The sequence below is a fragment of the Cibotium barometz genome, chromosome 50 (assembly GCF_041138505.1).
Source record: "Cibotium barometz isolate CiBa-2024 chromosome 50, ASM4113850v1, whole genome shotgun sequence".
NCBI lineage: Eukaryota > Viridiplantae > Streptophyta > Polypodiopsida > Cyatheales > Cibotiaceae > Cibotium > Cibotium barometz.
The window spans coordinates 10,616,930-10,629,194 of record NC_141095.1 but is presented as its reverse complement, the minus strand read 5'-3'; the positions used below and the strand labels follow the sequence as shown (position 1 = coordinate 10,629,194).

At 51.7% G+C, this 12,265-nt stretch overlaps 1 protein-coding gene across 1 annotated transcript in view; it reads right to left on the bottom strand.

The window, feature by feature from the left end:
* The window catches only part of LOC147609785 (uncharacterized), an 83,410-nt gene that overhangs the window by 68,230 nt on the left and 2,915 nt on the right, over positions 1–12,265 (bottom strand). Inside the window, exon 4 of the mRNA XM_086786890.1 lies at positions 12,092–12,163. Coding sequence (XP_086643016.1) covers positions 12,092–12,163 — 72 coding nt within the window. The remainder of the gene's footprint in view (positions 1–12,091; positions 12,164–12,265) is intronic.

Here is a 12,265-nt window from a genome sequence, read left to right as displayed (position 1 = left end):
CTGCCTGCATGAGCGATGGCAGGTAGCGCCTGAAGCGACGGCCCCTCCCTCTGCTTCCCTCACCCTCTTCTCGTTCGATACCCTGCCTAGTTGCTTAGAGAGATCCCCCCCACCCCCTTGGGTGCATGGGCACCGAGTGGAGGGGGCCTCCTACCTTGCTTAGGGTGCAGAGCGCCAGCTCAAGCGCCGGGGTTGCTTAGCGTTCTCAATCCCTCTGGGGTGATTTCCTTCCTTCGCAGCTTCACCTCCCCTCTTGGCCCCCGGCTATGGATCCTAACCGAGAGGCGAATACCAAATACAACAAGATCGTCGAGGACTTCTTGGAAACAAAGAAACAGTTGGACGACTCTTGAGCTCGGGTAGAGGAGATGAACCTACTTCTGTAGAAACAACTCGGGGAGAAAGAGGAGAGTGGAGACAAGGAGCCAGCGAATGAGGCATCCCCTTCTCAAAAAGGTAATCCCGTTTCCATGATTTCGTAAGTATGTCTGCCTTCAGACATGGTTATGGTGTTGGAAAGGGATTATGCAGCCAGGTGTTTAGTAGGCTTGCTGTTCGGCCCTAGGCCTTCGGTACGGAACTGGGCCAAAGACAATTGGAATAGTGTAGGGATAAAAGTGGAAGTGATCCAGGCTCTCCCCAATGGCTACTATCTATTTCGGTTGAAGGACTCGGAGATGGCCCTAAAAGTGCTTGGGTCAGGATAGTGGATGTATAGAAACCTCCCCTTTTGCTTCTTCAGATGGTCCAAGGACTTCAACCCCAATGGCCCTAAACCTTTTGCCTACCCTATTTGGGTGGAGCTGCCCAACCTCCCTTTCTATCTCTACCCTTGGGTGAAAAAGATAGTTTCTCCCATAGGCAAAGTCCTACGATCAAGGCCAAAAAATGATTACAATCCTACCTAGCATCCCCATCCCCAAATCCTAGTGAAAGTGGATCTTGACAAACCCCTAAGTGAGGAGATAGAAATAAACTGTGGAGACTATAGCAGAAAGTCCTTTTCAAACACCTCCCCAATGCCTGCTTCCACTGTGGAGCCCAGGGACATGTAACCAGGAATTGTCCCATCAAGCATTTTGACTCTAGGCCTCCTAGCCCCCCTTCTGTCCCCTCATATTCCAGCAAAAGTCCTCAAAATAGTGGTCAAGTACTGCCCCAAGGCCCCCCTCACAATACTCTCGGTTTGACAAAAGAAAAGAATGATGGTTTCTCGGTCCCACCCAGGAGGAAAACCTTCAGGCCAGGTCGACCTGGGTAACAGAGAGCGTATGCGAACTCCTATGCCCTACTGGATACTCCAACAGACCCGGAGGAACTAGAGGTTGGTCAAGATATCATACACCCCTCTCCCCTGAATAGGAACAGGATCAATGCAGAAATTAACCAAATGGACCATGATCTGAACAACTCCTTTCAACCCTTAGATGAGGAGAACCAGTTAGAGGAACCCATCAGGCCAATTCAGGAACTGGGCTGATATTGAAGTGAACAATCTAAATGACATGGAGGTGGAAACGCTCATGTGTTAAGCTTCACAACTTCATCGTAGTGTATAAATTGCTGATTTCCGCCCCCAAGGGGGTTTTTCCTTTTTCTCCGGCCTTCGTCTTCCGCCTCTCTGTGTGCAGCTTGGTTCTTGCAGGATCTCCGCTTTCGCCTCGCCTTCGCCATAGCTTCAGACTCTGATGGAGGCTCCTCCCGCCCCGCCTCAGAGGGACTCCCCCGCAGCCCCCTCGCCCCCCATCAGGCCTTCTCTTTCGCCAGAAGAGGAAGCGAGCCTCACCGCAGAGGTGGAACGCCTCCAAGCTCATTCCACCATCTGCCGTATAGTCGGCACTCGCCCCAGCAGAGGGGAGATCCGGGATCTTCTCCAGGCCCGCCTTCTTGCAGATGTGGGCAAGATCCTGGACGTACAGCTACTGGGCCGTGGACATTACCAGATCGAGTTCGAGACCGCCCAGAGCGTGGCCAAGATCCTAGCCATGAGTCCCCTTGACATCAGGGGTGCTCGGGCTTTCTTCAGACCTTGGCAGCATGGCTTTGACCCAGCGGCGGCCAAGCAGGGAGAGCGCCTTTTCCATGTTACAGTTTGCTTCCCTGGACTCCGCCGGGAGTATCTTCCGCTCCTCTCTAGGCTAGGAGCATTGGTGGGCTCGGTACTAGAGACTGGCCCCACAGCAGCTTCAGTGGTGGCCAGAGCAGCTGGGCTACCTTCGGTCAGAGTTTTGGTGTCTGACATCTCCTCCCTTCCTAAGGTCATTCAGCTACCTAGGATAGGGGGGGGATGGATTGATCAGAGAGTGGAGTTCTCGGGGCTCCCGAACCAGTGCTTCATTTGCAAGCAGGTCGGTCATCTGGCCAAGGCCTGCCCTCGCAGGAGACCTCGACCCTCACCACAGCAGCAGGCCCCTGATGGCCCGCCCACAGATGCAGCTTGGCAGGCAGCCTCCGGGACACCTGCTCACGCCACAGAGACCTCGGAGTGGCAGCCTGGACAGGGGCGTCGTCGAGGGAGACAGCCACAGCAGCACGCCCAGAGACCGCAACAGCAGCAGCCGCAGTCTCAGCATCACTGGGTTCCCGTGAGGAACAGCTTTGCTCCCCTCCAAGAGGAGACCCCTGCGACGACTGAGGACCAGGAGATGCCAGCACCCCCTCCTTCACCCCCCCCACCCCCGTCCCCCCCCCACCGCCTCGCTTCCACCTTCGCCTCCTCCCGTCCCCGCTCCGGTTTCGGCAGCGGCTTCCTCTCCACCCCCCTCGCCCGCCTCACCTCCTCCCCCCCCGCCCGCCTCACCTCCCCGGGAGGCCCTGGCGTTCACCTGCAGTCCAGAGGGCGCTGAGCACCGACCTCGCTCGAGCACCACAGAGGAGACTTACCATGCCGATTCGGGCTTCACGGATATCATCTATCCGCAGTCGGCTGAGTCGCCTCGGCACTAGACAGCGCTCGGAGGCTTTTGATTACGCCTTCACACGGCTTTTTGGAGCAGAGGGCCCCCATGATCCAGCACCCATCAGAGTTCATGTAGTGATTCCTCAGGCCCGCAGGGAGGAGGCACTTGATTCAGCGGTGGCCTTCTCGTTCCCTCTATGTGGCCCATGCGACCGGGAGTGGACTCTAGAGCTCACTCTTAGCACTTTGAAGACTCAGGTAGTTGAGTTTTCTCATCATGTGAGCGATCTGGAGGTGACAGATGTGATAGGCCGACTATGGGAGTTGGCTCATTTTTTCTTGGATCCCGGGAGTGTGGATGCCTCAGGGATTCGGCATTTGGTCGTTCGCATAGTGGCAGACTTAGCACGCGACCCTGGATATGTATGTATACACGAGGTTGCTCTGTCTGAGCAGGAGGCAGTCGCCATGGGACACAGCCACTGGCGCCTAATCCGTGATTCTTGCAGTACACCGGGTGGGCAGATTCGCAGCCGCTCGGATGGGGACTATTCTCCATCCAAGCCGCTTGCGAAGGCCCGCCGTATGGCTGAGACAGCATCCACCTCAGCAGGTCATCCATGAGGATCATCTCATGGAATGTACAGGGCCTTGGCGGAGCACATTATATACGCTCTCGTGGTTGCTTGAGGCAGGAGCTTCAGAGATGCCTGGTTGGTGGCAGCATTGATATTTTGATGATGCAGGAGCACCACTTGGGTGAGAGCAGGATCCGGAGATATGGTTCGGTGATGCCTGGTAGATGGGACACCTTTTGGTCTGCAGGGTTTGGTCCTTTGGGTGGACAGGGAGGAGTATGCATGGTCATTGCAGATGTATGGCGGCAGGCCATTGTGGATCGAGGGATCATTGTGCCTGGTAGAGCACAATATGTCATTCTGAGGATGCATGATGAGCTAGTGGGCGTGCTCAACGTCTATGCGCCCAACCATGCTAGTGCCAGAGCAGAGTTCTGGACCCAGGTTACGGATGCATTGCCAGAGGCCGCACATTGGTGTGTCGGGGGTGACTTCAACATGCTTGAGGACCCGGCTGATAGGGTGGGAGGCAGTCATGTTACAGTGCACGGCACGGAGCTTGCAGCTTGGGAGCGATTTTGCATGTCACTGAGGATCACTGATGCATGGCAGCATGGGGCCTTCTCCCGCTCTCAGGACAGTCTTAGTTTCTCTCGGTCGGATCGCCGTTGGCACCTCATTTTCAGATCATGCGCCAATTATTTTGACGCTTGAGGAGAGGACACGGGAGCCCAGCTTGCAGTTGAGGATCCCAGAGAGGGTACTTATAGATCCTAGTCTCGCAGAGGACATTGAGAGGATCTGGCATGATAGTCAGTGCTCTGACCAGGATGCAGCAGGCCAGTGTGCCCAGGGACTCATGGAGCTTAGCTCTTTTCTGCACGCTGCAGCTTTGACACGGCTGGGAGAGATTCGCGAGCGGGAGCAGCGGGGCTGAGACGCAGCCTTGCTTCGCTTCAGCACCTTCAGGAGCAGCAGCCTGCATGTGAGTGGGTGGCGTCCCAGCTGAGCCAGGCACGCCAAGAGGTTAGAGAGGCAGAGGAGCAGAGACATGAGTTTTACTATCGTCGCCAGGCCTCTCAGTGGACGCAGCTTGGGGATAGAGTGACTGGGGAGTTTTTTGAGATTACTGGATCCCGCCATGCTCGAGCACGAGTCCGTCAGCTTGGGAGGCCGGACGGGTCTGTAGCTACTGAGCCCGGGGAGATCAGAGCCATTGCCACTGGGTTCTATAGAGACCTGCTTTCAGCGGAGCCAGCCACTGAGGCTCGGGATGCTTGCAGACAGATGGTGTGGGCCCAGGTGCAGAGGAGGGTCACAGATCGTATACGTACATTCCTTGGTGCGCCTCTTTCAGAGGTTGAGCTTGCTGAGGCCTTGAGGGTCCTGCCGTGCCATAGTTGCCCAGGGGAGGACGGGCTGACGCCTGCCTTTTTTATGCGCTATTGGGACCTTCTGGGGCCAGGCCTCCGCAGGGGCTTTCAGTATGTTTTGGACACTGGGGTGATGCCACAGAGCTTTTCAGAGGGCTTGATCTTTCTCATCCCCAAGGGGGAGGGAGTATCAGATGATATTCGGCATTGGAGACCTATTACGATCCTCAATACTGTCTACAAGGTCTTAGCAAAGGCCTTGAGTTTGAGAATCCAGCCCTTCCTGGGGAGTTGATTCATGCTACCCAGACAGGATTCATCAAGGAGCGTAGTATCCTTGACAACATTTTCACCTTCTGGGAGGCGACAGCCCGAGCTAGATTTCTTGGTGAGGACTTGGTCGTGATGCTTCTCGATTTTGAGAAGGCATACGATAGAGTCGATTGGGGTTTCTTAGAGGGCACTGCTTCGCCTGGGCTTTGAGCCAGGTTGGATTAGAGGGGTGGCGGCTCTGTATTCCACAGCTCGCAGCCAGGTGTTGATTGCAGGAGGACGGGGGCCGAGTTTTGAGCTGACCAGATCAGTCCGTCAGGGGTGTCCCCTCGCCCCTTTTCTTTTTCTCTTCTTTGCGGAGGCTATGAGCATGTATTTGACGGCAGAGGAGGTTGGTTTGGGAGGACTCCAGCTCCCAGTTCGGGGAGGAGGACCTGCTCGATGTTGAGTTTGCGGACGACACGGGCTTATTTTTGCATGGCCAGGAGGCCAATCTTCTTCGGGCAGAGCAGTCGCTCCAGGTTTTTAGTGCAGCTTCAGGAGCTTTGATCAATTGGCGCAAGACAGTGGCCTTTTGGATCAGTAGCGCTCCCACTCCGGCATGGAGCCCGGACCCCGGCTTTAGATGGATTCCTCCTGGCACAGGAGTGCGGTATTTGGGATGCCAGATTGGACTAGATTTGTCACCTGAGCAGCAGATTGCCCCACTTCTTCTGAGCATTCGGAAGAAGCTTTTGTATTGGAGTACAACTCGACTATCCTTGGCCGAGAGGGTGGTGGTGGCAAATCAGGTGCTGTTAGCGACCATGTGGTACATTACGTCTTGCTGGATCTTCTCGAGCTCTTGCATCAGCCAGGTACAGAGGCTGATCAGGAACTTTCTTTGGTCTGGGCGGGGCGGGACGGTCAGCCAGCTCGGGCAAAGGTTGCATGGGCAGTTATTACACTTCCACTGGCTCAGGGAGGCTTGGGCATTATAGATCCAGTCGATTAGAGTAGAGCCTTATTGGGGAAGCTTATTGTTCGGGGGCTGCTTCCAGGCGCTGAGCCTTGGAAAGAGCTTCTCTTGCAGCGGCTGCAGGCTCGGGCTCCCCCAGCAGGGGGCACTTGGGCACCAGGGATTCGATGGATCTTCATAGAGATGAGGAGGATAGGCCTCAGTAGAGGATGGGAGGACAGATTTGCTTTGAGCATCCTGAGAGCTTGGAAGCTACTGAGACCGGGGCTCTCTCAGCGACCTCCTTCTTGTGTTGAGGAGCGGGCCAGACAGCCGCTCATCTGGAGCCCAACGGTTCGCACAGGGCAGGGTCATATGCTGGGTTCTCGGTCGCGTCTAGCCTAGGGACCTTTGGCGGCAGGCCCAGCACGTAGCTTTGGAGACTGGCAGGCCTTCTGCAGTCTACCAGAGGAGATCCAGGTGGAGAGGCTGAGTCACTTCAGAGGGGGGTTGATTATGAGGGATGACATTCAGGAGGCACTCACAGAGGAGTGGTTCACGCCTATCGAGCTAGTGGCCCCACAATGGATGGGAGCCTTTACACAGTTGGAGATCCTGATTGTTGTCAGAGCTTGCACTGAGGATGGCAGATGCCTCTACTATGAGATTCAGGATGAGGGCAGACTTCAGAGAGTGAAGGTGGAGTCGCCTTTGGTTGCAGAGTGCACCTTTCAGAGGATACGGGTAGTGGCCGCCGCTTCTCGGAAGTGGCATATTGACCCAGACCCTGCAGATGTGCTCCCGGATTGGCGCATATGGGCATATGCAGTGCGCCCCTTGGCTCGGCTACAGTGGGACCCTGGTGAGTACGAGTGGCACGATCCTTATGCATCCCTTGAGACCACAGAGATTACCTTTTTTCAGTATACTATTCGGTTGGGACGGCATATTTTGACGGCGAGGAGGATGGTCTCTCCAGCTGCAGCGGGGCACTGGCAGCTACAGGGACTCTCACAGGAGTTTCTGGAGGATTTTTGGGCCCGGCTCTGGGCTAGTCGACAGGCCCGCAGGATCTCGACTTTCCAGTGGCTGGTCGCCCACAGGGGCTCAGCAGTTGGCACCTGGCTTGTCTACAGTGGTCTTCCGGCAGCCTGCGTCCGATGCGGCCACCCTATGGAGACACAGAGACATTGCCTTTGGGACTGCCCTCAGGCGCAGCTGATTTGGCTGCGGATGCTGCGTATTCTGGCCCCCCTCTCTCCAAAGTACCTATACGTGGGATGCCGCTGCTTGGTCGACTTCGTCAGGGCCTGCTATGGGCTATGAGACGGAGCAGGACAGCCACGCCATCAGATTCATTAGGGGCCAGCCTCGCCTTGTTCCTTCACCGGATTTCTCGTCCGCCAGCTGGACACAGGAGAGGGATCTACGATGGGAGCTCCTCAACAGCATCACCATCTGGTTCACCTGGAAGGCCCGGTGTTTCAGGGCCTTTGAGGGGAGACTGGAGCCACCAGCAGAGACTGTTCGGGGGATCTGGCAGGAGTTGATCCACACCTTGCGGGGACAGTACGACCGCATTCGGGGCGACTCGGATGAGGCGATCTTGCGGCTCCAGGCCTTTCACACCACCACCTGGCGCAGCGGCCCCTTCTATACCCTGCACGCGGGGTCCCCCCGCTGGCACTACAGGCCACCTGTTTGGCTTTTCCCCCCTCCTATTGTATGATATAGCCATTCAGTTCTTTGTACTGATACTTGTACTTTTCAGCACCTAGGGAGAGTCTCCCTGGCTGCCCTGCTGTTTTCTCTGCTCTGTTTTTTCTTGTGAGCAGGAGAGGATCTTTTGTAGCCCTACGGGCGTTTTTTTATAACTAATGAAATTCTCGGAAAAAAAAAATTTGACATGGAGGTGATTAAAGAACTCAAAAGGGGTCACTCCCTGTTAGGGTCCACCACTCCACAATCAGCTACTAAAGGAGGGACTAAGAAGGTGAACTCCCAGAGGAAACCTAAATGAATTGTTCCTCTCTGAATGTTAAGGGTCTCACAGACCCCTCCAAAGTCCAAAGGGTTAAACAATGGTTTAAAAAACAAGGTAAAATTGATTTTCTAGCTCTGACAGAAGTGAAGGTAGGTGGCTTGGAACTAGAAAAAAGACTCCAGACCATGTCAAAAGATCATGTGTGGATATACACAGCTCACAATCAAGGGTCAGTAGGTGTGGCAGTTGGGATGCACATAGACCTTCAAGAAGATCTGACAGATATCCAACTGGATGTCTATGACCAATGGGTGGCTTTTGAAATGACCACATACTCCTTTATAGGTCTTTATGATGCAGTTCCACAGGGAAATAGATCAAGAACTTGGAGGTCCCTCAGACAGGTCCCTGGTCCCACCATATTAATGGGGGATTTCAATATGGTGGAGTCTAGAGGTGACAGATATAGAGGCTTGGGGCATGTATTAAAAGGCTCAGAGTTGCAATCTTGGCAGGCCACTGTTGAACACTTTGAGCTTTGTGATCTGGGAAACATAGGAGACTTCACCTGGTAGAACTATGCCTTGGGGGAGCTTGCAAGGAAGGCCAGATTGGATAGAGGATATGTTAACAGAAGCATGTGCAACACCTTTGTGAGATGTGAATGTCTATCTGACCTTTCAACCTGCCTTTCAAACCATTACCACATTACCTTGTGGCTGGACAACAAAGACAAAAAGGTGTCCAACCAATGGTTCCACATAGATCCTAACCTTTTCAAGCTTCCAATAGTGCAGGAGGAAATTAAAAAAATCTAGGAAGAACTTATTTGGGAGAGAACTAACTCCAGCTAGAGCTTGGAGCCTGACCATCAAATGCTCCCAATCCTTAATAATATGCATCAGGAAGGAAGTAACCAACATGAGGAAACAAAGAAAAGATATATTGTACATGAGACTGAAGGAGTTGGAATCCCAGTGCAACCAGAAGGATCTGGCTACAGGATGAAATCTGTAGAACCAGAATTGAAATAAGAAGGGAGGAAGGGATTTCCATTCAGCAAGCCAATCTGTTTTTCAGAGATTGGTGGGCAGGGAAAAGTGACCTGCCTACCCCTGAAATGTTCAGAATGCTAAAGATTAGACACTGCAAAGACAAGATTCCCTTTCTTAAGGACTCCAATGGCCTTAACTGCAGCTCAAAAGAAGGCAATAGAAGGCTAATCTTCCAACACTTGAACAACATTTTCAGTAAAGGTGGAGAGATGACCAAGGATCAAGCCAGATGTATAGCACTCGTAGGAGAGGCCAGGAAGCCCTCCATCCGTGATGGCACCTCCAAAACTTTGGATGCTAACCTCTCAAAAGAAGAAATAGGTAGGGCAATAGACCGGCTAAAGGGCAAGAAAAGTCCAGGGGTGGATGGCCTACCTTCAGAATTCTACCAAACCTTCAAGGAGGTCTTGATAGGTCCCCTACTTGCAGTATGGCAAGAGGATATGTCTCCTATGGGGCTCTCCCCCTTACGATTAATGAAGGTTGGATTAAAATCATTCACAAAAGGAGGAGAAGGACAACATTGGCAATTGGAGACCAATCACTATGCTTAATTGTGCTTACAAAATTTATACCAAAGCCTTGGCATTGAGACTCTCCAATCAACTTAAAGACTAGATCAGCCAGGAACAAAAAGGCTTCATTAAAGGTAGGTTCATCCTAGATGCTATCATCACTCTATGGGAAGGTATGGAATATGCTGAGGAAACTGAGCAGGACTATGTCTTTTTTAAAATTGATTTTGACAAGGCCTATGATAGGCTAAGCTGGCACTATGTACTGCCTTCTCTCAAACATATGAGTGCAGGCAAGCAGTTTATCCAGATGGTTGGGACTCGTTTTGGGAATGCATCAGCCAAGGTCAATGTCAATGGAGTACTCTCTGATTCCTTCCCCCTTGTCAAATCCATTAGACAAGGCTGCCCCCTGGCCCTGCTACTGTATGCCATAGCTGCAGATGGTTTGAACTGGCTTATTAAGGACAAGATGGCCAAAGCTGAAATGCAGGGTATAACTTTGCCCAATGGCAATCAGCTTTGTACCCAGATGTTTGCAGATGACACCAATGCCATGGTGTCCAACACTAACCAAAGCCTCACATGTTTCTAGTATTGTAATCATCAGAAAATAGGAATCAGGTCATTAATTGACAAGCCCGTTGAATGGCTTATTCAGGCTGGCTGCAACACTTTGGAAGAAGGGGTGATCTTCAGGCTGCTTGGCATTCCCATGGGCTTTAAGGTCACTTTGACTCAGAGATGGCATTGGGTCCTAACCAAAATAGAAAGCAAACTAAGCAGATGGAAAAAGAGGCAACTCAACCTTACTGGTAGGAAAATGGTTGTGAATCACTTTATAATCCCCTTTGTAATCTATTTTCTAAGCTGCTGGAGACCTCCAGAGGAAGACCTTAAAGAATTCATTAGACTTTGTAGGAACTTTCTGTGGGGGGGGAGACCCTGGGCTAAATAAAGTACCTAAAGTCAAATGGGCTTGGTGTTGCAATGGTACATGGAAAGGGGGGATGGGCATCACAGATGTACTAAATCTTGCTGCTAGACAAGCTGGCAAATGGATTCTGAGAAGCTTCCTCCATCCTACAGAAACCTGGGCCTATCTAATCAATAGAAACACCAACCAATTCACCCTAAATGGAAACACCTGTTCCCACTCACTATCATGGTGAGCAAGCATCAAATTAAACATGTTGGCAGCCCACTAGTTAAATCTCTATGGTCAGCCTGGAATGCCCTGAAGGGGGACCTAACCCTTTCAATCAAACCCAGTTACACATGGGACCTTCATGGCAGGGATTCTACTTGTTGGCCCATGCTCCCTTTTCCTCGAGTGGCTTCCTCCAAGGCTGAAATGGCACTGAGGATGCATAAGAGAGGAATCTGCAGTTGGTGGGACCTGTGGGATGCTGCATGCAACTCATGGCTGTCCACGGCTGAATTAATAAGGGTTTTCAATGCCTCAAAGGCAGAGCTTGCAGTAATAGGAGAGAGGATCAGCCTCTAGTGCCCCAGTGATCATTGGCTTCTGTCAGTCAGAGATATGCCTCACCCAAAAGCCCTTCAATGGCCCTCGTAGCCTCTGCTTTTACCCTTTCCTATAAAGAACACAGCCCCCCCTATACACTGTAAACTCAATGAGAGATGGGGGGTGCTATGGGATAGAGCTCATTAGTACACACTCTTTGAAAAGCTCTGGTCCAAATACATAGAACCCAAGAAGGCTTGCCTTGCTTGGCTCCTAATGCAGCCATCTGGACACAGCAGAAGGCAGCCAGGCTGAACATTGGAAATGGGAAATGTCACAGATGCCAGCAATTTCAGGATGACTTGCATATCTTCCTCCATTGCCCTCGAGCTAAAAAATGCTTTGATTCTCTGACTGCCTGCATTTATGCCTGGAATGGACAGTCACTTGGTTGGAAAAACCTGATGCTAGGTGAAAACATTGGTTGCTCTATGGATATGTGGACTGTGTTGGCTGAAAGTGCATCTTATTCGTGCAGGTAAAAGGTACATACAAAGGAGGATGAAGGACCTGGAAGCCAAAATTGTCAAGAAGCTCAAGAAAGTCAAGCACAGGCAAGATGACAGAATAGACTCGGAGAGTCAGGAACTTATGAGGATAAGAGAGATCACTCTCTCTAAGGACACCTCGCTAGTGGATGCTCTCTATTTAATGTAACTTCTCCTAATTTCCTAATACAATCAGCCTGTTTCTTTGAAAAAGAAATCTTGCAGCTGATCCATTGAATTCGGTTTACAGTGTTCATGGACTAATGGATTCCGCAGCATGAAATTCGTGGAATTTAAAAGTTGCTCTTTTAAAAATATGCAGATTTAGACGCTAAAACAACTAACATTCATCAAATTCTTCAGCTTTTAGGTTCTGAAAAAATCCTACTTTTCACGAAAATGAGAACGTTAGAAGCACATTGCACATAGTCTGCAGGTTGTCTGTGTTACTGAATACATACCCAAGCTGTCCTCTAGCGCAGGTTGGTCGGAAGCAATTCTGCATAAGTTCTTAGACAACCAAAGCCGAGATTCTGGCAAGATATACAAGGTCCAGAGTCCACAATGAGCCATAGTAGCGTAACGTAGATCCTGAGACCCAATATCGAAAGGACATTACACAATGTAAAAAGGTT